Consider the following 26,668-nt stretch of genomic DNA (forward strand, 5'->3'; position numbering starts at 1 on the left):
GAGATTGGGCCAGGCTCAAATTGCCCACTTTATCCCCATGAAGCCAACTGGTGCTCTTAGTATCGATTAGTTGGGCTATTTTGATGGAAAGCACTTACAGTATCGTGGCCGATGAATCTATTTTTCTCATGCATAAAAGAAGCAACGATTCTTGTAAAGAGCCAAGCATGGAATATTCTTATCTTTCACTATTATTATTAAAATCGTTTTTACCTTTCATTTTTTTGATATTTTTACCCGCATTTTCATATTTCATTGCCCAAAAGATTATTTTATTAATTTTCTCAATTAAAAGTTTTGAAATGACGAATATACCATTTTATTTAAATAAAACAAAAGGATAAAGAAAGGATTAATTTCAACCATAGTCCCAATTTTTTTAAAAAAATTGAAAACTAGTCCGAATAAGTTACTAAAAGGGTAATTAGCACATATGTCTTTACCTTTCTTTCTTTTTTCTTTTTTTTTTTGACATTTTCACCATTATTTCCACATTTTATTGCGCAAATGGTAATTTTCATCTATTTTCTCAACAAAAGTTGTGGAATAATGAATATACCATTTTATTTAAAAAAGAAAAAAAAGAAAAAAAGAAAGAATTAATTGCAATCATAGCCATAAATTGCTCAATAAAAGTTGTCAAATGACAAATATACTCTCTTATTTAAATAAAAAAATTATTTTTTTCGAATTTTAATAATATATTTTGGACTCGTTTGTGCTTTTTTTTTTAATTTTAATAATTTATTGGGAATTCTTTTACATTTTTTAAAATTAATTTTTAATTTTTTAAATAATTTATTTGAAACTCATTTGCACTTTAAAAAAAACAAAGGAATTGGGACTATGATTGCAATTAATTCTTCATTTTTCCATTAAATAGAGGATATATTTGTTATTTTACAACTTTTATTGAAAAATTTGGAACTATGGTGGTAATTAGTTCCTTTTTTTTTATTTAAATAAATGAGTATATTCGTCATTTTACAACATTTATTGAGGAAATGAATGAAAATAATTTACAATAAAATATACGTATAAGAGTGAAAATGTTGAAAAATAGTTGGGTCACGCTGAATTTTTCACTGCATCCATGTGATGTAACGCGCTTATTACAGTCGCGTGGCTGATGATGAATCTCTATTTTCGTGTATAAAAGAAGCACGACCCCTGTGAAGAGGCGAGAAAAGAAACACCAGAAGCTTTATGGCCGAGGACTCCTCCTGCTATACAAGTTCCACCGATTTTTCCAATTTTACCCTCCATCTTTCATCAAATTCTCCTCCTACGCTCACCCTTCTTCTCCGTTTCCCTCGTAGCTCAGGTATGCGTGCATATTCAATATTTTACTTGCAATTTTATTTTTTATTAAATGGCTTCAAGTTTTATGGGTTTCTTTTCTTTTTTTATTTTTCAATTTTGATAAAGTAATTTAATTAATTAATTTATTTTTTTGATGAAGTACTTCACTTTTTAGTCTTTTTAGATTTTTCTTATATCATTATTTGTTATAAATGTTTGAAATTTTGGATATGCAATTGAAAGGGTAAAATTTAGTGAATTGAATTTTTTGGGAGGCATAATTTGAGATTAAACTACAGTTTTTAAATATGAATTAAGAAACGTCCACGCCATAGGAAAAAAATTGATGATGTTTATACTAATTTCGTCCCAGTGAACTGTGTTGACTTTTTGGTTAATTCATCCTTTGATTAATCATAAGTTTCTTAATCTTATAATTAGATATTTGCAAAATTTTGAACTACAAATTAATTATTAGCATACAAATTGTAAAATGTTCCATTTCTAAGGAAACACCACACATGGAAGTATAAAATACTTCTGCAAGAAACAACAACATAATAATATAAATAAAATTTGATTTTTACATTTATAGTCCGACCACAGTATGTTTTATTAAAGATGCATCACTGTAAATGTAATATTTAAATGTTCAACATTTTTTCTTATGTAATTTTGTCGTTAGGCCTTTGAGAAATAAATGTAGCTTCATGCATTTTGTTTTCGGAAGTTTTGTATAGCTGTACAAAATTTGACACATCATTTATATCGATCATTTGGGAGTATAATAATGAAGCCTTGTTTATCCACAAACAGCTGAGTGTTTAGAGAACCATGGGAGACTCAGTGGATTTGACTGGGGATGGAGGTGTGCTTAAGACAATTGTGCGGCGAGCCAAACCTGATGCAATTGCCCCATCAGAGAGCCTTCCTCTTCTTGATGGTACGTTCATGTCATTGATTCAGGCTCTCTAGAACGATGTTAATTTTCATTTTCATGAGATTCTTAAAGTTCTGGCTGCTGCTGATTTCATATTTTCAAACACAACAATTTTAAAGTTGGGACCTGATAAGATCTACATTTTATAATATAAATGGCATGACTAGAATTTGTTAGTTCAAGAAGGCAAATAAGTGATAAAATGTGAAATTGAGAACATAATTATATTGCTAATTTCTTGGAAAAATAAATGATGACAAGGATTAAAATCAGCCATCACCTTGTAAGGAATTAGGAAAATAGAAGATCACCCAATAAAAACATTATAAGATGATGCTTTAGTGAATGTATGTAAAGCTCTCTCTCTCTCTCTTTTTCCTTTTTCTAAAAACTTTTTCAGAGATTCATTTAACCTCTCGTGTTGCTTAGTTTTGAAGTCCAAAAAGTGAAGTCCTTGATTCGTGGACTTAGAAATTGTAAAAGCTGATTTAATGAATATGATCAACCTCTATCTTCCATTTTACTCTAACCAGTTTTGTGTTTTTCTTCTAGCAAATTTTTGTCTCTTAAAATTAATGGCTTTTAACTCTCTTTAATTTATTTACCGAGTTTTCCTTTATACATAATTTGGTGAAATAGTTGTGTTTTCTAGTTCATTTTTTTCGAAGTTTATATCATCCAGATTTGTTGTGGTTCGGCATCCTCGCAGTGTTTTTCTTTACAATAGTTGACAACATCGTTTATTAGGACACCAGTCAATAAAATCATTTTTTCCCCCTCAAAGTACTATTTAAATTGCAGTCATTGTTTTTCAAGTTATTTGGCTGATGAAATTTACATTTGTTTATCTTGGAATTATAGTGGGTTGCTAGAGGGAAAACTATACAAGAGTGTATTTGTAGCATGGTTGCAGTAAACTTAGGGCCTTATATGCATTTAAGTAGTTTATTGCCTAAGAAGCACCGATATGGACACAAGATAAGTGTCGGACACATCGACATGCTATTTTTTGAAAAAGTTCGGACACAATACGTTACCTACACATTGATTAAAATATTATTTTTTTACTCGTTTAAGTTAATAGTCGAGAGTATTTCCTACTTTGAAGGTAAACTAAATGAAGCTTGTCGAGTACTAAAATGCTCTCTTGACTCAATTAAATTACTTGGTTTGATCATTGCAATGCTTAATTTCTTTTCAAATATTTTTAAATTTCGTGGCAAAAAAATTATCTTATCACTCTTGTCAATTACTAATGTTTGGTTACCTTTTTAAAGGGGACATTGTTTGGGAAGCCCCTTTCTCGATCAGAACGAAATATGGCCTTTGTCTAAGAGTTCGCTTATATATATTCATTTACGAACAAAACACTTCATTTAAAAATCATAAAATGTTAGATCTTATCTATCCTTCCACATCAAATTGTTGTTTTTAATTTAATTGCATAAAGTTTAGGCCCCGTTTGATTCCCATAGATTTAAGAATGAGAATGAAAAATATAGTCGTTATGGGACCCACATAAGGGATATAAATTCAAATATAGTGGCTTGATGTGATGGATAATGGTCATATTTTTCATATTTGTGGTCAACAAATGGAAATCAAATGGGGGCTTAGTGTCAATTTAAACTGCTAGCCAATCCACTTGACCCCATTCAACTACAAAAGAATGCCGTGTTTAATTTTCTACTTTCACTTTTCAAGTTATCTAACAAAGTTTTAAATCCATAACCAAGTGTTAAGATACCAGTTGAGCAGCTATGTATCAGTAATCGATAGGCTGATTTGGTAATGTAATTCTCAAAGTTATATTCAATAGATCATGACAGCAAACCCTTTTTTTGTATTGATAAAATGAACGGAAATTAAGTGACAATTCCAAGCATTCGATAGGCTTAGATCTCTTTCCCTCTTTTCTAAACAATTCATCGAATGCCTATCTAATTTCCCTACCCACCTTATTTATAGAGTTTCTCTGTAACAGACTAATGAACATTCTAGAATAACAAATGACGTGGCAGTATCCATGTGAACTAGATAGGGATCTATCATTACTCGCAGTCTCAGAATCCACCTTATCCTCAGAATTCCATATAACCGAACCATTTCTTTGGTAAGAATCGCGACCAAGGCAAATGTTGAATTGGGATATTTCAATTCGAAAGCATTTAAAAAGTTCCAATACTGACCACTTACACTTAGAATGTTATCCATACAAATCCTATAACTGGTCGCACTCCTTTGCGGGTTTTCCAAAAAATGAAACCGACGAATCAGAGTACCATGGTGGAAGGTTGCCTAATCAATCAACTTTGCGACCCCCTCTTCTTGTGCAACTACCAAATCAATTAACAACCCTAATGTATTAACAACCTCCACACCATTGATGGCATTAAAAATACCGCCACTTTTGTAGCCACCTTCCAATTCAAATTTATCATCTGATATTTCTCCCATCTCATTGTTTGGCAGTAAAGTCCCATGGCCCCTCTTATAAAATTCACTCCAACCTACTTTGTAAGGCCCCAAATACCTCGTGAACAACGAGGGATATCCCAGAATATCCCCTTCTTGAACTTCCAATTGATTACTCCCTTTTTTCGCTTGTACCATCAAAACCTGCAGCTCCTTGTTTGGACAAGAATGACTTGGATTGTATTTTGCATCATCTCGATAACGAAACCCTTTTTCCCTCTTCCGCTGTAACTCAACGTATGTCAATGTTTTAAAGGGATGTCCTCTTTTTATCGTGGCCAAAGGGAATACGGAGTTGGCAGTGGTTTTTGTGTTGATTAGGTTGTTTGATGTGGTGCTTGGTGAGTTGGGTTACGTGTGGGGAATTGTGGGCTCGGGTTATAGACATTAATTTTAGGTTTAAATGGGCCTGCTTCTTTTCATTCTTGTCTTCAATCCTTTGGACTAACTCCATATTTTGGCCCGCACCTACAGGCAAATTCCTGTCCTCAACCCCATCCCATGAATTTAGCCCATAGATGTGATAACCATCCAATTCCTCTTCTAGTAGCGATGGCAAAAGAGCGGTAGTTGCCATGATTTCGAACGGCTTCCGGTACTCCCTACAATTTCGGCCGCTTGTAGTAGCTCCCATTTCATCAAGTTTGGGTAGGATTTCAGAATTGAAGGTGGCTTTAGATGGGGTCGCTGCCAGTCCTTTCTCCTTCCCTTGAAGCTTCTGTCCATCACCGTCCTTCACTGCATCTGAGATTGCCAGTAATGGAGCTGCCATTCCTTCCAAAACCAGAATTCTTAGCTTACGATCATGTGCCCCTGCCTTACTTGGTTCTTCACTGCCGTCATGGCTGTCAGTAATTGCCCCAGTTTCCTCTGGTTGAGGTAGTGTAGCCGCAAGACCTTTTTCTGCCTCAGCTCATCCCATTTTTTCCATCAAGTCAAGCTTCTCCATCATCCTAGTCGTTGCCCTCTTCATTTCCAATTTCAATATTTTCAAATCTTCCTGTACTTCAAACTGAATTCCATCAATTATCGTCTCCAATTTATCGACTCGATCTTCTACTTGCTTTTCTTCATCAAATGTAATTCCCTAGGGTTAGAATGGTTGCTCTGATGCCATTTTGTTAAGATACCAGTTGAGCAGCTATGTATTAGTAATCGATAGGCTGATTTGGTAATGTGATTCTCAAGTTATATTCAATAGATCATCACATTAAACTGTTTTTTTGTATCGATAAAATGAACGTAAATTAAATGACAATTCCAAGCATTCGAGAGGCTTAAATCTCTCCTCCACTTTTCTAAACAATTCACTGAATGCATATCTGATCCCCCTCTCCATCTTATTTATAGAGTTTCCCTCTAACCAACTAATGAACATTTTAGAATAACAAATGATGTGGTTGCATCCATGTGAACTAGATAAGGATATATCACCAACCCCTCGATTGAACAAAATTTATAAATGGTTTAATTTATAAATAAATCGAAATGAGCAATGGAAAGTACTTGTAGGTTCATTGGATTGTGTCGTTGAAAATAAAGTTTGAAAATCTAGGAATGATTCATAAAGTTTGCCAAATGAAGCTTATATTTTTCAAATGTTACATCAATATCTAATTTTTTTTCTTTTTTCATTCACAATACAATTCATTTGTAGTTAGTCTTGGCCTAGTTAGCTATGTTCCCTAATCTATTTCCAAAATCCCAAACCTATATTCTTGTGGAAAGTAGTCAAAATGTTTCTTAGACGAATTAAAGGCCGAGCAAGTATTCCAAAGATGAAGTAAGCCTTTATAAAGGACATTTTTGGGTTACTTTTTTTTACTAGTGAATGGAGGTTATTTTCTAGAGAATTTGATCTTGTCCGTTACTCATTTTGGAGCAAATTTTTAGCCAAATTCCATCTGCTGTAAAGTGTTTGTTAGAAGGGGCGCAGTTATTATTGACTGAATGGCTGTAAAATTATTGATGTGCCCTCCATATGAAATTCATTCTTTAAAAAATGGCAATTTTGGTAATTGGCAAAGAGGTGCAGTCAATAATTACTGCAACGATGGGTCCCACGTACCTTTCAACGGGCAAAAAATGTATTAAAAGTTGGCCAAAATGGCTCCCAAACAAGGGCTTAATAAGATGACCTCTTTTCATTTCCTTGAACTTTTTGTTCCTTAGATAATTTTTATTCAAAAGGATAATAAAACTTGTAGTGTGGCTCTACAAATTGTTTGTTTTAGAGCATGTATGAGAAGTGTTTATAAACAGTTTAAATAATATATAAATAGAAATGAGTCAAGGACAAGTGAATAATATTTGTTGGTTCATCACTATGTGTGGATAAAAAGTGGCTTGAGTGCTTATAAATAATTTATTAACATAATCAAAATATAGGCTTAGTTAAAAAGGCAAATCAAGTCATAGAATGTGGAAAGAGGATGTGAAAATGGATGCATCAAAATGAAGGTAGTTGTGTATTTTGACTGACTTTAAAGAGTTCACAAGTCCTTAAATGATGTGGTTTTCCTAGTAATATAAGTTTTTGGCTTGGATAACCCAAGATAGAATGAATCATACTTGTAAATGAGGAATAAATTATTAAATGCAACACTTGTTTCACTTGGTCAATATTCCCTAGAACAAAGTACTAAAAATGAGTTTATATTCAAGTTTGCAGTCAATTTTGACTAATCCTATCTATATATCTATACAAGAGAAGATATTCTGCAACTATAATTACTCTATGCAAGAGAAGTTACTTTAGTTCTAAGACATTGATTGAAAGAAAGGTTTGAAGAGACATACTTGCTAACTCTAAAAGAAAATAAGGAGCCAGGTTAATCAACAGCTGAGCTAGAATGGTGGCGAAGATACAATTGCTAACAATAAATGAATGGTGACATTGCTCTTGCATCATTGAATGTTAGGTGAAAGGGTAACATGAATAAAATTTACCTCGATTTATGGATTCTTAAGCAAAGACCTTGAACTAGCTAATCTCCTTCCAAAACACTTAAGAAACTGTCTCTGACCTTAAAAAGTCCCCCGTGTGGTGGAGTTGCCGATTCTTATAGCTGGTAGCCAATCTCCTTGTTATGTAGTTTATTTGGGTTGGTAACATGAAACATTCCTCAAAAAGGGTTATTTTTTTAAAATACTTTTATACTTTTGGGAGAATGACAAGCTGATTTTATTGTTTGTGAACCAATTAACTTGGAAATAAAATATCAAAAAATAAAAATAACAATTAAATGTCTTTGAAACTAGTAAAAAATCATATGCCCTAAACATATTGATCAAGGAAAATAGAGTTTAAGTGTATAAAATGTAGCCTGACATGGTAGTAATCCTATTATGGTAACTTTATTCTCACTCCAAATGTTGAGATAATTAAGGCTCCAAATACGAATAGAGTGCTAAATGTTGATCATTTGATCACCATTATAGCTTGAAAATTTGTAATAAATGCATAGCAGTAATGCTTTAAGTTTAAAATGTACCCGCCTAAAAGGCCTTACAACTCATAATGAAGTCTTAATTACCTTTGATTCAAAAAGTTACGGTATCATTTTGTTGATAATAGGCAAAATGACATATGCCATTTGTGAAGATTTGTTTCTATCTTTGATAAGTAAACTGCACACCATTCTATTATTTTTTAGTCATTCAATGCAACTCTTAACTAAATGGTTAGGTGTCATTTTGATAACTGTTGATTTTGGGAGAATTACACATTTTCTTCATAAACGTGTGTTACATATATTTACACATAGAGAGGATGTTTCTTATAAGGAAACAATACTATCAAAATAAGAAATCATTCTAAACTTATGCACCTACCATATATAAACGTGTTGTATATGTAAAGACTAAATTTAAACCTATGCATAATTCTATAACACTCCCCCTCAAGTTGGAGCATAGATATCAATCATGTTCAGCTTGTTACAAATATATTTTACTCGAGTTTCGGCTAAGGCTTTAGCAAACACATCAGCTAATTGATCTCCTGTTTTGACATGTTTAGTCGAAATCAATCCTTGTTGTAATTTTGTTCTCTCATGAAATATTGGATTAGTAGCAATGTGAATAGCTTGCTTGATTATCAAACCACAAGTTTATATAGTGAGACATATCAATGCCAATTTCTCCAAGTAAGTGACGCAGCCACATAAGTTCACAAGTCACATGTGTCATAGCTCGATATTCAGATTCTGCACTTGATTGAGCCACAACACTTTGTTTCTTACTTTTCCAAGAGACTAGATTACCTCCAACGAAAAAATAATACCCTGTAGTAGAGCGCCTATCCACGGGAGAACCTGCCCAGTTAGCATCCGAGAAACCCTCAACCCTATAATGACCCCAGTCTCTATAAAGAATTCCACGTCCTGGAGCTCCTTTAAGATATCTTAATATATGAGTTATGGCATCCCAATGTGAAGTTCTAGGAGATGACATAAACTGACTAACAATACTTACAGGAAACGCAATATCTGGCCGAGTAATTGTAAGATAGTTTTACTTTCCCACTACCCTCCTGTACTTGTCTGCATCGACAAACACATTTCCATCTTCTGCTCCGAGTTTCACATTTGGTATCATAGGGGCATCACCAGGTTTTGCTTCAGCTAAATCTGTCTCATCCAGTAGGTCCAGAACATATTTCCTTTGAGATAGAAAAATTCCTTTGCCACTTCGAGATATCTCTATCCCTAGGAAATATTTCAAAGGACCTAGCTCTTTTGTTTGAAATTTTGTGCCTAGGAAAGCCTTCAGCATACTTATGTCACTGCCATCACTACTAGTAATCACAATATCATCAACATATACAACTAGCAAAATACACCTAACTGTAGACTGTTTAAAGAATATTGAGTGATCATATGCACTTCTTTTCAAGTCATATTCAATCACAACCTCACTAAATTTTCCAAACCAGGCACGGGGTGATTGTTTCAGATCATATAATGACTTTTGTAGTTTGCATACCTTCCCTGACTCCCCTGAGCAACAAACTCTAGTGTTTGCTCCATGTACACTTCTTCGTACAAATCTCCATGGAGAAATGCATTTTTAACATCCAGCTCGTGAAGTGGTCAATGATAGGTAGCAGCTAGAGAAATGAACAACCGAACAGAAGTTAGCTTAGCAAGAGGAGAGAAAGTTCAGAATAATTCACACCATAAGTTTGAGCATAAAGCTTTCAATCGAGCAATAAATCCATCAAGATTCATCTTGACGGTAAACATCCATTTGCACCCAATTGCCTTTTTATTAAGGGGTAAAGGAACTAATTCCCATGTGTGATTATGTTCTAATGCCATCATTTTGTCTTGCATGGCTGCTCGCTAGCCACTATGGGATAAAGCCTCAGAGATAGATTTTGGTATGGACACATGCTTTAATGAAGCAATGAAAGACTTGGAAGATGGTGACAATGCATGGTAAGAAACAAAAGAAGAGACAGGATAAGTACAGGATCGTTTACCTTTTCGGAGAGCAATGGGAAGATCAAGTGTAGGAGCAGGAGGGGGTGGCGAATCCTGAGGCGAAGTAGCAGGTAGAGGTGGCAAGTCATGGCCAGTATCAAGTGCCACCGAAGATTGCTGCACACGACGAGTGTAAACACTTCGAATAGGAGGACGAGAAGATACTGGTTATACAGGTGTAGTCACAGTGTAAATAAGGAAGTCATCTCCAGACTCAATAGAAGATGGATTAGAGGACACAACAGTACTAGAAAAAGGTGTGGACTCGAAAAAAGTGATATCAGCAGACACTAAGTATTGTCCTAAGGAGGGAGAAAAGTATCGATAACCTTTTTGATGTCGAGAATAACCCAAAAATATACACTTAAGAGATCTATGATCAAGTTTGGAAACTTGAGATCGCATATCTTGAACAAAGCAAGTGCACCCAAATATTCTAGGAGCAAGAGAGAAGAGAGTCTGAGAAGGAAATAAAATGGAATAAGAGATTTTACCATCTAAGACAGATGAAGGCATACGATTGATTAAGTAACACACAGTAGAGACTGCATCTGCCCAAAATTCTTTTGAAACTTTCATGTGAAAAAGGAGAGCTTGTGCGATTTTCAATAAATGACGATTCTTTACTTTCTGCTACTCCATTTTGTTGTGGAGTAACAATACATGAAAATTGATGAATAATGCCATTTTGTGAAAGAAATGAAGTAAATGTGGATGAAAAATACTCCTTGGCATTATCACTCCTTAAGATACATATAGATTTGTCGAACTGAGTTTTAATCTAAGCATGAAAGGCACAGAAAATTGAGAATAGTTCAGAACGATTTTTCATAAGATATAACCAAGTAACACGAGAATAATCATCCACGAATGTAACAAAATAGCAAAAATCAGACTTAGATAAAATAGAACAAGGACCCCAAATATCTAAATGTATTAAATCAAAAGGGGACACAGGCCGTTTATTCATTCTAGGAAAATATGACACTCTATGATGTTTTGCTAATTGACAATACTCACAATTTAATTGAGACACTTGACTAAAATTAAGACATAATTGCTTCAAAACGGGGAGAGATGAATGACCGAAGCTGCAATGGAGCTGTAGAAGAGAAGAAGTACTAGTGCGTGCAGTCAATCTTGGCACCTGTGTGGGGAAAGAATCTAGCACATATAAGCCATTGAGCTCACGTCCTCTACCAATAATTTACTTCGTCCCAAGATCCTTGAAAACATAATGGTTAGGAAAGAAAAGAACACTACAGTTAAATGATTTAGTAATTTGACTCACAGATAAAAGATTGGAAGGAAACTGAGGTAAACATAAAACGGATGACATTGGTAGAGAGTTTGTTGGATGTGCAGTCCCATATCCAACAACAGGAGTTGTAGACCCATTAGCTAAAGTGACACATGGTAAATTGGAAGAGTATTGAAGTGATGAAAGTATACCTGTATTTCCAGTCATATGATTTGTGGCACCGAAATCAATGACCCAATTATGGGATGCGGTAGAAAGACGCTATAGAATTACCTGTGTTGGCTATAAAGTAGAGGTGGAAGTGGAAGTGGAAGTGGAAGTGGAAGGAGTAAGAGGCTGTTGAAAGGTGGGCTGTTGAGAAGCGAAAAAATGTGTAAGGCGGGCATATTCATCTGCTGAAATTGTAATTTGAGGCTGAGTAGAAGGTGTAGGTAAAAGACCATCCTGAGTGGCAACATTTGCAAACTTTCTCATGGGAGTCTGCCTGTGTTCTTTGCTGGTTTACCATTTAACTTCCAACAGTTCCTTCTAATATGTCCTTGCTCTCCACAATAACAACCACGAGAACCACCACTAAAAATTTTATCTCGACTACCTCCTCTATTATTATAATTGTTATTCAATTTTGAATTTGTGCCAACCAGAGCTACCGTCTCATTTGGTACTATGCCTTGCTCCTTGTCATTGTCTTTGCATACCCGAAGGAGATGAGCATATATATCACTCAACGAAGGTAGTGCCTCATTGGTAAGTAATTGAGTAAAGCCACCTCATATTCAGGATCCAATCCTGCAAGGAAACACTGGACCACAATTTGCTCTTCTTGTTCTTGCATCTTCTTCACATCACTAGAAATAGGAAACATGGCTCGCTTTTCTTCAAATGCTTGTTTTACTTCAGTATAATATTGAAACAGATTTCGCCCCTTTTGCTTAGCCCGATAAATTTTCAGCATTAGTTCATGAACATGTGATACATCATGTTTACTAGCATACATAAACTCTAGATAGTTCCACATTTCTTTCATAGTATCGCAATGATTAATAACATCAACAACTGTCGGATCAAGAGTATTTTGAATCTGATTAAAGAGTTTATCATCCTCTATCAACCATTTCTTTCGGATCCCAGGATTAGTATCAGAACGTGGAGGTGGATCATCAGTTAAGTGATCGCCGAAATCTAAACTTGACACATACTTACGGATAATTCTCTTCCATTGAGCATAATTTCTACTACTCGTTAACTTTCTTTCTGTGATTTTTGAGGATGGGGTCACTGTGATTTCATTCACCATTTTCATATCACGTTCAGCCATGGTTAACAAATGACCAAAGGGACTTAATACAATATTTTCCGGAACCTTGTATGGTCCAATCAGATTAATCAAAATTCAACCAAGTAAATTCTGCCCAATTCAAATAGTTTAGCCCAACTAATAATTAATCAAAACAATAGCCCAACACTATTTAATTAATAGTAGCCCAAATCAATGGCCCAACAACACCATAATCCAACTCCACAACCAAGACTCACGATCCAAACTCAATCCAGGAAAGGAATCGAGAACAAAGCTGTTAGAACAAATGTAACTTATATTTCAAAAGTATTATGGGGTTTGATGAATTTCAAAGACATGACGTTGAAAATTTTTAATATATAAAACTTTCTTTCAAGAAATATCTGAAAAATTAATAGAGTAAATGAATTAGCTAAAGTGCCAAATACTTTGATGGGATCCATAACAATTAGTATGCAAAAAAATAAAAAAGTAAAAAAAAATTATAAGTATTGGGGCAGTGTTGAAAAGTTTAATCAATTGTTGTACATTGCAATGGTTTTTGATCCAATGCAACTGTAGTCTTAAAAATTATTGCAATTATGGTTGAACTTTGTAATTTTTTATTGTTATAAGCTTGTATTGAGATCAATATATTGTATTCAAATGTTTTTATTTAGAAAGTTTCAATCTAAATTTTGTATTTAGATTTTAGACTATATACTTATGTTCTAATTTTTTTTTTTTCAAAAATGGTTACTTTTATGTCATAAGGAAAAGGGGTGGTTCAAACCCAAACCGCACCGAACTGCGATTTGGTTTAGAGAGTAAATTGTTTGGTTTTGACTATTTAATTAATAGTAGCCCAAATCAATGGCCCAACAACACCATAATCCAACTCCACAACCAAGACTCACGATCCAAACTCAATCCAGGAAAGGAATCGAGAACAAAGCTGTTAGAACAAATGTAACTTATATTTCAAAAGTATTATGGGGTTTGATGAATTTCAAAGACATGACGTTGAAAATTTTTAATATATAAAACTTTCTTTCAAGAAATATCTGAAAAATTAATAGAGTAAATGAATTAGCTAAAGTGCCAAATACTTTGATGGGATCCATAACAATTAGTATGCAAAAAAATAAAAAAGTAAAAAAAAATTATAAGTATTGGGGCAGTGTTGAAAAGTTTAATCAATTGTTGAACATTGCAATGGTTTTTGATCCAATGCAACTGTAGTCTTAAAAATTATTGCAATTATGGTTGAACTTTGTAACTTTTTATTGTTATAAGCTTGTATTGAGATCAATATATTGTATTCAAATGTTTTTATTTAGAAAGTTCCAATCTAAATTTTGTATTTAGATTTTAGACTATATACTTATGTTCTAATTTTTTTTTTTTCAAAAATGGTTACTTTTATGTCATAAGGAAAAGGGGTGGTTCAAACCCAAACCGCACCGAACTGCGATTTGGTTTAGAGAGTAAATTGTTTGGTTTTGGAATTTTTTTAAAAAGGCCCAAAACCACTCAAACTGAACTGTGCCCTAACTATTACAAACGGCACTTAAAGTGTTTTAGAAATTTGGTGCGTTCAAACAAAAAATTTGTTTAAAACCAAAATAGGAAATAAGAAAATGCAAGAATAAGAGCTTAACTTGTAGCTGAAGTTGTAAGGTGTCGTAGAAAATAGATGAAATGATACCATTCGTAATAATATTACAAAGCGAATGAAAGAAATGAAGTAGTTGGTGTATTTTGTGATTTTTTTTGAGTTTCAAATGAGTGGAGAAGATGGAAAGTTGTGGAGTTTATGTTTTGAATTTCAAAATTTGTCCTAATTTCCAAGATGCAAACAAAGTGTGTGATGTTTGTTTTTGTTTTGAATACAAAGGTATTTTAGATGAAGTATTATTATTTTGGTTTATTAGGCCATAATCACACTTGAGTGGCTATTTGAACTAAATCTAAAACATAAATTTGTTTATCGGAAGTATAAAGTTCAAGACAAAAACAAAAATCAAACACATTGTCTTCATTTTTGAAAATATGGTGGGAATTTGAAATGCAAAACAAAAACTCCACAAACCTTCCGTCTTGTCTCCTCATTTGAAATTCAAAATCTCCAAGAAAAACCTTCGATCTTTTCCATTCTTTGCTTTTGTGCTTGGTATGATATCAAATAGTGTCATTTCATATTTCTACTTCAACAACTTGGAACTTCAGCTAAAAAAGGGCTCTCATTCTTGCATTTCCTTTTTACATTTGGTTTGTTTATACAAAATTTTTGATTGTCGAGTTGAACAAGCCGATTTTATTACTTTGTATTACAAATGACATTACCATTTGTAGAGTTTGGTCGAACAAATCTTCACAAACGGTAGAGAGCCATTGGTCACAGGTATCGAAACACTAGAGATGACACTTTGCTAAGAGTTGGGTCAAACAATTATTCACAAATTAGAGAGTGCCATTTTGGTCACCAAGGCGACCCTCTACCATTTTGTTATGATTATTTAAAATGATACTTTGCCTTTCTGAATTAAGGGTATTAAGTCTTTTAATAAGTTGTGAGGCCTTTAAACTTGTAATGTTGAGGGAATACCCTTTACACTTAAAAGTATTGTTGACTAGGCTCTTTAACAGAATTCCCCCATTTTTGGTCAAAGGACATAATTATACAGTATGAAGCTATTGCGGGCATTTGAACTAAATCCCACACTGTAGCATATTCTAGAAGATCTTTCTTACAAACAAAATATTACACACATCACCACCAACAAGAAACCAAGCGTTAGTCCCACTGAATTTGTGTCCGGCCATGTGAATCATTTTTGAAGGATTATTTCACAAGATTTGACAAAGTCTTATTGCTAGTTGTCAACCTACCAAAGTAGTCCTTTATCTGGCTTGGGGCCTGCTATGAAAAAAACATGGGCAGTGTTAAAAATGTTGCATACACGTGTTTCTCTACAGAAATTTGAGCAATACAATTTGAGCATTTCATGGAAACCAACATATACACAAGTTGAAGCCTAAATTTTGAGATATCTTTCAAGATAAATATTATGCTAATTAGGCATCCTGCATTTACTGTCGACCCAAAAATAGCTGCATGCCTGCATCCAGTGAGAATTACAGGATTTCTACATAAACTTGTTACTTATCTGCTAATTTGTCATAAACTGATTTCGTTATGTAATTTCAATCAGGTCTTGAATTTAGCTTTGCCTTGGAACTGCACATGCATTTGGCAGATGGGAAATGTACAAGGATAACGAACTGTTTATTCCTAAATATATAGAATGGAAAGAATTTTGCTTCAGATTTCTTTAGCTCGCCTTGCTGTATACTGTAGTAGATAGCAACTTTTACAAAGTTGCTTTCCCTTATTTAATGCTACCTAGGGGAGTGACTTTGTCCTAATTAGTTTGTTTTATTAAGAATAGATTAAAAGCTCTTCTAGAATGAGGTTCGACTGGCTATCGTTATGAGTTGACATTTTATTTTCTGGACAGTTCATTATGAAGGCGTTCTTGCCGAAACTGGTGAGGTTTTTGATACTACACATGAAGATAATACCATCTTCACCTTTGAACTGGGCCAGGGATCTGTAATTAAGGCCTGGGACATTGCACTAAAAACCATGAAGGTGAGTGAGTATTCATGCTTTCAATAGCTATTATTGTAGTGTTTTTCTACCATAACTTTATTTTCTTGATTTAATTAGCTATTATTGTTGAATTGTTGAGAATAACCACCTAATATAATTTGTCTTTTGATGGTTTTTCTAGGTTGGTGAGGTTGCAAAGATCACTTGTAAGCCAGAATATGCATATGGCAGCGCTGGTTCTCCACCAGATGTCCCCCCAGAGTAAATGGGTTTCTTCTTTAATCTTGATCTTGTTGCATAAACGTAATCTATGAAAAATTCCATCATAAACACCCGTTATTCTAAGTTTGGAAAGAAAAGTAAACGCTTATTATTTTGAACATTTTGTAACATCTCGTTAGCATGAAAAATTGTGGGGAATACTTGTATGAAAAAACTTCCCTAATTTATTGTCCTCCTAAATACATAAGTTTAATGTTAGGAATGTTGAACCACCCATTTTCCTTAACTACTAATTATTACTTGAACGTTCCTTTCAATTAAACGTGGCTATATTCCTGAGTGGCAAACCAAGGGGGAAGACTGTCACTCCTCAGGATTAGTTGGGCAAAACTCGAACGCTTGAGTCACAAAAAAGAGAGAGGCTATTTTCTAGAGGAGTTGATAGAAAATGAGTTGTCACTGAAGAGAAACAGGCAGTTGAAAGTTTCCGGAAAGGTTACATTTTTGCAGGAAAAGACGATAAATGATCATTTCTTCTATTTTTAAATTTTCCACTAGCCCCACTGTTCGGATGCTCAAGCTCAATATCATGCATATTGCTTGTGTTTCTGTATGGCATTTTCAATTCTTTTCCTGGATGCCAAATGCATGAAAAATTCAAATAACTTCCCTTGACCTTCCTTTCTCTTGCCCAGCACCCAAGAACTAACTACTCGTTGGATACTAGGAAGGTTAATCTAGTCAAAAAAAAATTTCTTGTGTTTGTTTGGTTGAATAAAATTTTTAAAGGAAAATAGCTGGTGGTTGAAAAAAAAAATGTGCAGTTTAAATTTCCTCGTGAACTTCCTATATATTTGTACTGGAAACATTTTTTTCCCCTCCAGAAAAGTATTTTCAATTATTATCTTTTTACCCTACACAAAAAATTATAAATGTGAATTTTTTTGAAATATTCATTTATTTATTTATTTATATATATATATTTTGGCCAAACTGAAATTAGTCTTTTGCTGAAAATTTTAATAAATGTGATAATTCAATGATTTTGGTGCCTTTTTATTAAAATGTTCTTTGGGCAATCTATGCCAAGTTAACGAGTAAGACTAGAATGTCTATATAGAATTGGAACTCTCTTCAGTTTTGCCTAGTTCAATGAGAATGATTAGATGGTTTGAAATTCGTGCAAAAAGGAAGAGTGTCTAAAAGTAAATAGACTATAAATTCTTGTCTACTTTCATGAAGTTGAATGCCCGTGTGGTTTGGAATTCCTACAAAAAGAAAGGGAGAGGTTTGGTTACATATTTGAAGAGAGAAGGGTAGATTTGTCAAAAAGTTCAAAAGTTGGACATGATTGATTAGTGTTTCCAATGCTTGTACGGGACCCTTTTTTTAACTTATGTGGCCGTCTAGTAGCTTGAGACTGAATTGAGTGAGTCAGTGCGGCAGGTTGAAGGAGCTAACATGCATTTTTCTGGCATTTTCCCTTACCGGTGTTTTTAATTTTAATTTTTTAATTTTTTTTTAAATGAAATGTGGGCTGCCCCTCCAGAGAAAGTTGACATAATTCATTTCTCTCCAAGTGTTCTATGGGGGGGGGGGGCTTCCTGCACTTATCTTTTTCATTCTTATAATAAGAATATTTAGGTGTTTCATTATCCCCTCTCCGAAGGCTAAGGCCCTGTTCTCTTCGTATTTCGGTTTTGTATTTTTGAGTTTTGAATTCATTTTGGGTTTTGTGTTTTGAGTGCCTGTTTCGAAATTGTTGAAAATACGTTCTTTTTGTCACTCTACAAAATTGTTTCTCAAAACACAAAAATGGAAAACACGTTTGTTTTGAAATTTTGAGAACGTCACCACCAGCCACCACTGCCAACCAAAATCAACGCAACCACCATTGACATCGTCGAAAATCACCATTGTCGACCGTCACCACCATCATGAACCATCACCATCAACCAAAATCACCACCACCACCACCATGAACTATCAACCAAAATCAATCATTGCCACCGCCAAAATCAACCACAATCAACACCACCATGAACCATCAACCATTGCAACCGCCACCGCCATCATCATCAACCACTGTCAAAACTACCAAAATCAACATTATAAGTAGAGGGGGAAAAGCAGAAAACGAAGAAGAAAGGGGAGAAACACAGAAACCAAAATCAACGCCCAAATCAACACCACCACCATCACAATCAGACATCGAAGAGAGAGGAGATGGAGACGGGCAAACGGATCTGTCGCGACGCTGCAGTGAACTGTCGCAACGCTGCTGTTCACGGCAGTGTCACCTCCCCACGCCGGCGCCGGCTTCGACACTCACCGTTGTCGCCTCCCAACGCGAAGCCGACGTCCAGACGAAGAGGAGAAAGAGAGGGTTGAAGGAAGAGAGAAGGGATAAGGTTTAATGGGTTTCTTTCTCTTGTTTTCCGCGTTTTCAACTTTTTCTGGATTTTTTACAGAAAACATCCAAAACGCCAATTTTGACGTTTTGTGTTTTCTTTACATTTTTTGCTTTTGTTTTTGAAAATTCGTTTTCGGAAACGGAAAAGAGAATGCGTTTTCACTGTTTTCAAAAATCGAAAATAGAAAACGACTTGAAAACAGCAAAGAGAACAGGGCCTAAACTTGTGCTGCTTGTAAATAAAAGCTACGTGGTCAGAGTCTTCCATTAGCGTGCTTGTAATGGTGTACTGATTTCGTTATGTAATTTCAATCAGGTCTTGAATTTAGCTTTGCCTTGGAACTGCACATGCATTTGGCAGATGGGAAATGTACAAGGATAACGAACTGTTTATTCCTAAATATATAGAATGGAAAGAATTTTGCTTCAGATTTCTTTAGCTCGCCTTGCTGTATACTGTAGTAGATAGCAACTTTTACAAAGTTGCTTTCCCTTATTTAATGCTACCTAGGGGAGTGACTTTGTCCTAATTAGTTTGTTTTATTAAGAATAGATTAAAAGCTCTTCTAGAATGAGGTTCGACTGGCTATCGTTATGAGTTGACATTTTATTTTCTGGACAGTTCATTATGAAGGCGTTCTTGCCGAAACTGGTGAGGTTTTTGATACTACACATGAAGATAATACCATCTTCACCTTTGAACTGGGCCAGGGATCTGTAATTAAGGCCTGGGACATTGCACTAAAAACCATGAAGGTGAGTGAGTATTCATGCTTTCAATAGCTATTATTGTAGTGTTTTTCTACCATAACTTTATTTTCTTGATTTAATTAGCTATTATTGTTGAATTGTTGAGAATAACCACCTAATATAATTTGTCTTTTGATGGTTTTTCTAGGTTGGTGAGGTTGCAAAGATCACTTGTAAGCCAGAATATGCATATGGCAGCGCTGGTTCTCCACCAGATGTCCCCCCAGAGTAAATGGGTTTCTTCTTTAATCTTGATCTTGTTGCATAAACGTAATCTATGAAAAATTCCATCATAAACACCCGTTATTCTAAGTTTGGAAAGAAAAGTAAACGCTTATTATTTTGAACATTTTGTAACATCTCGTTAGCATGAAAAATTGTGGGGAATACTTGTATGAAAAAACTTCCCTAATTTATTGTCCTCCTAAATACATAAGTTTAATGTTAGGAATGTTGAACCACCCATTTTCCTTAACTACTAATTATTACTTGAACGTTCCTTTCAATTAAACGTGGCTATATTCCTGAGTGGCAAACCAAGGGGGAAGACCGTCACTCCTCAGGATTAGTTGGGCAAAACTCGAACGCTTGAGTCACAAAAAAAAAGAGGCTATTTTCTAGAGGAGTTGATAGAAAATGAGTTGTCACTGAAGAGAAACAGGCAGTTGAAAGTTTCCGGAAAGGTTACATTTTTGCAGGAAAAGACGATAAATGATCATTTCTTCTATTTTTAAATTTTCCACTAGCCCCACTGTTCGGATGCTCAAGCTCAATATCATGCATATTGCTTGTGTTTCTGTATGGCATTTTCAATTCTTTTCCTGGATGCCAAATGCATGAAAAATTCAAATAACTTCCCTTGACCTTCCTTTCTCTTGCCCAGCACCCAAGAACTAACTACTCGTTGGATACTAGGAAGGTTAATCTAGTCAAAAAAAAATTTCTTGTGTTTGTTTGGTTGAATAAAATTTTTAAAGGAAAATAGCTGGTGGTTGAAAAAAAAAATGTGCAGTTTAAATTTCCTCGTGAACTTCCTATATATTTGTACTGGAAACATTTTTTTCCCCTCCAGAAAAGTATTTTCAATTATTATCTTTTTACCCTACACAAAAAATTATAAATGTGAATTTTTTTGAAATATTCATTTATTTATTTATTTATATATATATATTTTGGCCAAACTGAAATTAGTCTTTTGCTGAAAATTTTAATAAATGTGATAATTCAATGATTTTGGTGCCTTTTTATTAAAATGTTCTTTGGGCAATCTATGCCAAGTTAACGAGTAAGACTAGAATGTCTATATAGAATTGGAACTCTCTTCAGTTTTGCCTAGTTCAATGAGAATGATTAGATGGTTTGAAATTCGTGCAAAAAGGAAGAGTGTCTAAAAGTAAATAGACTATAAATTCTTGTCTACTTTCATGAAGTTGAATGCCCGTGTGGTTTGGAATTCCTACAAAAAGAAAGGGAGAGGTTTGGTTACATATTTGAAGAGAGAAGGGTAGATTTGTCAAAAAGTTCAAAAGTTGGACATGATTGATTAGTGTTTCCAATGCTTGTACGGGACCCTTTTTTAACTTATGTGGCCGTCTAGTAGCTTGAGACTGAACTGAGTGAGTCAGTGCGGCAGGTTGAAGGAGCTAACATGCATTTTTCTGGCATTTTCCCTTACCGGTGTTTTTAATTTTAATTTTTTAATTTTTTTTTAAATGAAATGTGGGCTGCCCCTCCAGAGAAAGTTGACATAATTCATTTCTCTCCAAGTGTTCTATGGGGGGGGGGGGCTTCCTGCACTTATCTTTTTCATTCTTATAATAAGAATATTTAGGTGTTTCATTATCCCCTCTCCGAAGGCTAAGGCCCTGTTCTCTTCGTATTTCGGTTTTGTATTTTTGAGTTTTGAATTCATTTTGGGTTTTGTGTTTTGAGTGCCTGTTTCGAAATTGTTGAAAATACGTTCTTTTTGTCACTCTACAAAATTGTTTCTCAAAACACAAAAATGGAAAACACGTTTGTTTTGAAATTTTGAGAACGTCACCACCAGCCACCACTGCCAACCAAAATCAACGCAACCACCATTGACATCGTCGAAAATCACCATTGTCGACCGTCACCACCATCATGAACCATCACCATCAACCAAAATCACCACCACCACCACCATGAACTATCAACCAAAATCAATCATTGCCACCGCCAAAATCAACCACAATCAACACCACCATGAACCATCAACCATTGCAACCGCCACCGCCATCATCATCAACCACTGTCAAAACTACCAAAATCAACATTATAAGTAGAGGGGGAAAAGCAGAAAACGAAGAAGAAAGGGGAGAAACACAGAAACCAAAATCAACGCCCAAATCAACACCACCACCATCACAATCAGACATCGAAGAGAGAGGAGATGGAGACGGGCAAACGGATCTGTCGCGACGCTGCAGTGAACTGTCGCAACGCTGCTGTTCACGGCAGTGTCACCTCCCCACGCCGGCGCCGGCTTCGACACTCACCGTTGTCGCCTCCCAACGCGAAGCCGACGTCCAGAAGAAGAGGAGAAAGAGAGGGTTGAAGGAAGAGAGAAGGGATAAGGTTTAATGGGTTTCTTTCTCCTGTTTTCCGCGTTTTCAACTTTTTCTGGATTTTTTACAGAAAACATCCAAAACGCCAATTTTGACGTTTTGTGTTTTCTTTACATTTTTTGTTTTTGTTTTTGAAAATTCGTTTTCGGAAACGGAAAAGAGAATGCGTTTTCACTGTTTTCAAAAATCGAAAATAGAAAACGACTTGAAAACAGCAAAGAGAACAGGGCCTAAACTTGTGCTGCTTGTAAATAAAAGCTACGTGGTCAGAGTCTTCCATTAGCGTGCTTGTAATGGTGTTCTTCCATTAGCGTGCTTGTAATGGTGTACACATTTTAACTAGCTAAAATTTTGATCTGAAAAGAATGTCCTTATACTGATTGGGATCTTGATATGTGGCTGGCCCTCCTTTATTTGTGTACATGTTTCTCATATCTTGTAGTTTTCCCCGCATATGATAAGACATAATGAATTGATATTCTGAGCACTCAAGATTTTAACTGGTAATAATAATTCGTCATTATTAATATCTAGTAATCAAAATTTATGGTTTTTCATTTATATGATGCAGTGCAACTCTTGTTTTTGAGGTGGAGTTGGTGGCTTGCCGACCTCGAAAGGGCTCTAGTTTAAGTAGTGCTTCAGATGAAAGGGCTAGACTGGAGTAAGTTATCTATGTAGTTTCGTTGTTTTGGACTATATGCTTTCGAGATTACCACACTTTGTGTACTTTTCTAGTGGTACATCAACTTTTGACCGAAATCCTTAATTTTCACACATTGAATAGAGGGATGAAAGTAGTGCATGATATGTTGTCACAATCATCCACAAAAATAAAGTTGCAAGTGCAACAATGTACAACCTGCAGCAGTAAAACTTCATGAAATGTGACCAATCTGTGGTCAGGAATTCTTTATTTTTTCCTATTCGATAGAGTCGAGTTGATTTAATAAATGTAGTGCATTAATTACGAGTTTGTCCTAGATTAAGTCCATGTCTGGCTAATGCCTATAAACTGCTTATGATATGTCAAACAACCTTTTATCAACAAGTTTCGTAAGATCCACAAGTGTTACCCACATATCTCCTACTATTTCTATCAATTTATAATTTGAACCGATTATGAACGACTCCCAAAGATGCTTTAAGTTAAAATAGTGCTTGTTTCTGAGCTACACTCCAATGACGTGTTTTCTGAGTCGAACAAGATGGAATTTAAGAAGAGAATAAAGTTCAAATCTTATTTGTTGTCCTATGTATTCTTGATCATTCGCATACCAAAAACATTTGAATATGACGTACTAATTCAGTGTACCCTGAAAATTCTTCAGGGAGCTTAAGAAGCAGAGGGAAATTGCAGCTGCTGCCAAAGAGGAAGAGAAGAAGAAAAGGGAAGAAGCTAAGGCTGCGGCCGCTGCTCGGATTCAAGCCAAGCTTGAAGCAAAGAAAGGTCAGGGCAAGGGAAAGGGCAAAGCTAAATAGGATATTTAGACAATGTCCTATGTAGAAGACGTGTTTTGGATGTTATATGTGGAGTCATCTACTTTTTATAATTTTCAGTATTCAGAGGACCAATAATCTTATGAGCCAGTTTGAGTTACACAAAAATATTAACAGTGGTGTCTTTAAAATTGTTCTCCATATATTACCATTTTACTAAAAGATTTCTTCTAGTTACAATTTTTCTCACCATGTCTAGTTTAATGTGTCAAATATGTTCCATGGAGGTTAAGATTCTTTTTCGTGTTTATGCCTGGCTGGTGGTCGGGTTAGTAAAGTCGTACATCGACAGTAAATGGTGCTATAACAAGTCGTAAATTATCTTTTCATTTAGAATTAATCTATTTGTACAATGTTTTTGTACTACATTGTTGACAATGTTGATTGTGGCAAAAAAGTGTTGGTTGAGAAGATGAATTGTTTTTTAAATTGTCTAATGACAACATATCACGTGACATGTTGTCAAAATCATTGTACATCAAGCATTGTTCATTTTATAATGCTGAAAACAACAGGATCAATAGAATCATTGATCTGTGTTGTTAAAAATATTGGAAAAAATTTTGGATTTGTGTAAAATATCTTTATTGTGAGAATCCTTGGTTGGAAACTAGTTTTAGAAAAAAGGGATTTTTGAAGAATAGTAGACACAGGGGTTGAGCCATAACCAATGAGCACTAATTCCACACTTATTTTATATATAATTGACAACCTCTCTCTTTTTGTCCCCAGGAACTCTCTCTCAAACATCTTGAACAGCCATGGAATCTAATTCAATTGTACATTTCCTTCACACTTGTTATCCATTCAAATTTAGTTTTCTCCTCAAAGCAATCACTGATTGTTTTCCACTCAAAGCAAAGAAAACAATCCCTAAGCCTCCAAAAAACTCTTCTTTCACCATAATGTCTCCCTTACGGTTGGCACGCCACACAGCAAGTTGCCATGGTCCTTGACACGGGCAGTGAACTCTCTTGGCTACACAGCAAGAAAACCCAAACACACTCCATTTTCGCATACCAACATGGCAACACCTTTACCATATTTTGATGGAGTTGCCTATACGGTTCAGCTTGAAGGAACTAAGGTTTCTACTTTCTACTATAGTCCTTCCGTCACCAAGTCAGTAGAACCGGACCATACCGGGGACAGTCAGACAATGGTGAACTCAGCTACACACTTTAGTTTCTTGCTCGGGCAGGTTTACACTGCACTGAAAAGCGAATTCGTGAAGCAAACAAAGGGAATTCTAAGGGCATTGAATAACCCAAATTTTGTGTTTGAAAGGACAATGGATTTGTGCTATAGAGTAGAGCAGAACAGAACAGTTTTGCCACCATTGCGGACTGTGAATTTGTTGTTTAGAGGAGTGGAAATGAGTGTATATGAAGAGAGATTATTGTACAGATTTGAAGGTGCCAATAGGGGAAGTGATGGAATAAAATTTGATATTGCAAAACCCAGAGTGGTATTGGCCAAGTTCAAGTGTGATTTAGCTAGTCAATGATGAGGGTTAGGATCCTAATTCTTAAGGTCCAAATCATTTATTTATTTATTTATTATTATTTATTTATTTTTTACTTCTATCATCCCTGTTCATGTCCTGGCGTGCCTTTCTTTAACGCAAAAGGGTTAAGGAACGGTAGAAGTATGCTCTTGTAAAAACCTAATTTCGGCCAAATCTATGAACAGAAAAACAATAAAGATACACACAGAAAATTTGAATTTGTTGAAGATAGTTTGTTCATTGATTGAAGAAAGCATTAAATTACAATGATTGGTGTAAGAGGTCAACATGAACACAAATACACAAGTTTTTTAATACCATCCCTTATAATAGGTTTAAGATACAAAAACCAAAATGACACGTTTAAAAGTTGAATTATAATAAATATTTACAAATGACTGAAAAGAATATTTATAAAGTACGGTCAAAGTTGAGTCGAGTGAATAAGAGAGCAAGTGACACGTTGACACATTTGAAATATACTATAAGAAAAAAAAATTTAGCTTAGTTTTCTTCATTAATCATATGGTGAAAAGACTAATGTAATGGATTCAGCTCGAGAATATTTTTTGTTTTTGTTTTTTGATGACGGGAAAACCCGTAACCGTTACCCTTCGGGTGCGTATTGGGTAAACCTTCGAGCTAACGCAATAACCTGCAACCACATCAGCCAAGTAAACTGTACTAGGCAAGTACTATGCGACAGACTTGACCGAAAAAGTATTGATAGTGAGAATCGAACTTGTGACTAAAGACCTCCGTGCTCACCTACTCCATCAACTCAACCATCCCATTTGGGGCAGCTCAAGGTTTTTAATGGTACTAAAGTTGGTTTAGTTGATTATCAGATGACATCATGATTGAAATAATAAATAAATGTTTTTGTTTCTTCTGTTTGTTGTTTGGTAATGTCTGGCAACCTGTTAGAAGAATTTGGAACTCATAAGCAATTTTTACTTTAGTTTAAAGGACATAAACATCATCTCTTACGATTGATAATTTATGATTCAGAGAGTACTTGTGGACCAGACCCTAATAAATCTACACTTACCTCTTAAATTAAAGAAATGTCTAGCTAGTGTTCATATTCACACATTCCGTGTTATCTATGAGTACTAAAAACTATATATAAACACTTCCCAAATAAGCTCTTAACTGCATTTCATCCAACAGAAAGAGTTCAATGCAGACAAGGACTCGTACCTCGACTAAACATAAACCACAAAGGTGGGTACACAGTACGTCAACCCCTCAACTGAACTATGGTCTCTTTGAATGTAGGAGAAAAAGGTCATTATTGAGATTTAATCAGAAATCAGCTTGTTGAAG

At 34.9% G+C, this 26,668-nt stretch overlaps 2 protein-coding genes across 3 annotated transcripts; both read left to right on the plus strand.

Annotated features, from left to right (window-relative positions):
- The first annotated feature begins 1,159 nt into the window (after positions 1-1,159).
- LOC111398005 (peptidyl-prolyl cis-trans isomerase FKBP20-1) lies at positions 1,160-24,170 on the plus strand. 2 transcript variants are annotated; one of them, XM_023024967.1, is made up of 6 exons: positions 1,160-1,324; positions 2,119-2,245; positions 16,265-16,398; positions 16,541-16,620; positions 22,904-22,996; positions 23,664-24,170. In XM_023024967.1, exons 2-6 carry the CDS (start codon positions 2,137-2,139, stop codon positions 23,812-23,814), a joined length of 567 nt encoding a protein of 188 aa, XP_022880735.1. In that variant the 5' UTR covers positions 1,160-1,324; positions 2,119-2,136; the 3' UTR covers positions 23,815-24,170. The 2 variants fall into 2 exon arrangements, with proteins under 2 accessions (XP_022880735.1, XP_022880740.1); XM_023024972.1 differs by lacking the exons at positions 1,160-1,324; positions 2,119-2,245; positions 16,265-16,398; positions 16,541-16,620 and adding exons at positions 19,328-19,364; positions 19,617-19,750; positions 19,893-19,972.
- Positions 24,171-24,856: 686 nt separating this feature from the next.
- Positions 24,857-25,339, plus strand: LOC111406269 (aspartic proteinase PCS1-like). The gene has a single exon (XM_023035598.1). The coding sequence runs from the start codon at positions 24,857-24,859 to the stop codon at positions 25,337-25,339; it is 483 nt and encodes a 160-aa protein (XP_022891366.1).
- Positions 25,340-26,668: the final 1,329 nt, after the last annotated feature.

This window comes from Olea europaea, chromosome 1 (assembly GCF_002742605.1).
Source record: "Olea europaea var. sylvestris chromosome 1, O_europaea_v1, whole genome shotgun sequence".
In the NCBI taxonomy this organism is placed as follows: domain Eukaryota; kingdom Viridiplantae; phylum Streptophyta; class Magnoliopsida; order Lamiales; family Oleaceae; genus Olea; species Olea europaea.

What these genes read in the sequence shown, in the direction of transcription:
- LOC111398005 (XM_023024967.1), top strand. Translation starts at nt 2,137, where the DNA reads ATGGGAGACTCAGTGGATTTGACTGGGGATGGAGGTGTGCTTAAGACA. An exon ending in GAGCCTTCCTCTTCTTGATG is followed by an intron (nt 2,246 to 16,264) that starts GTACGTTCATGT and finishes TTTTCTGGACAG; the next exon opens with TTCATTATGAAGGCGTTCTT. An exon ending in TTGCACTAAAAACCATGAAG is followed by an intron (nt 16,399 to 16,540) that starts GTGAGTGAGTAT and finishes TGGTTTTTCTAG; the next exon opens with GTTGGTGAGGTTGCAAAGAT.
- LOC111406269 (XM_023035598.1), top strand. Translation starts at nt 24,857, where the DNA reads ATGGCAACACCTTTACCATATTTTGATGGAGTTGCCTATACGGTTCAG.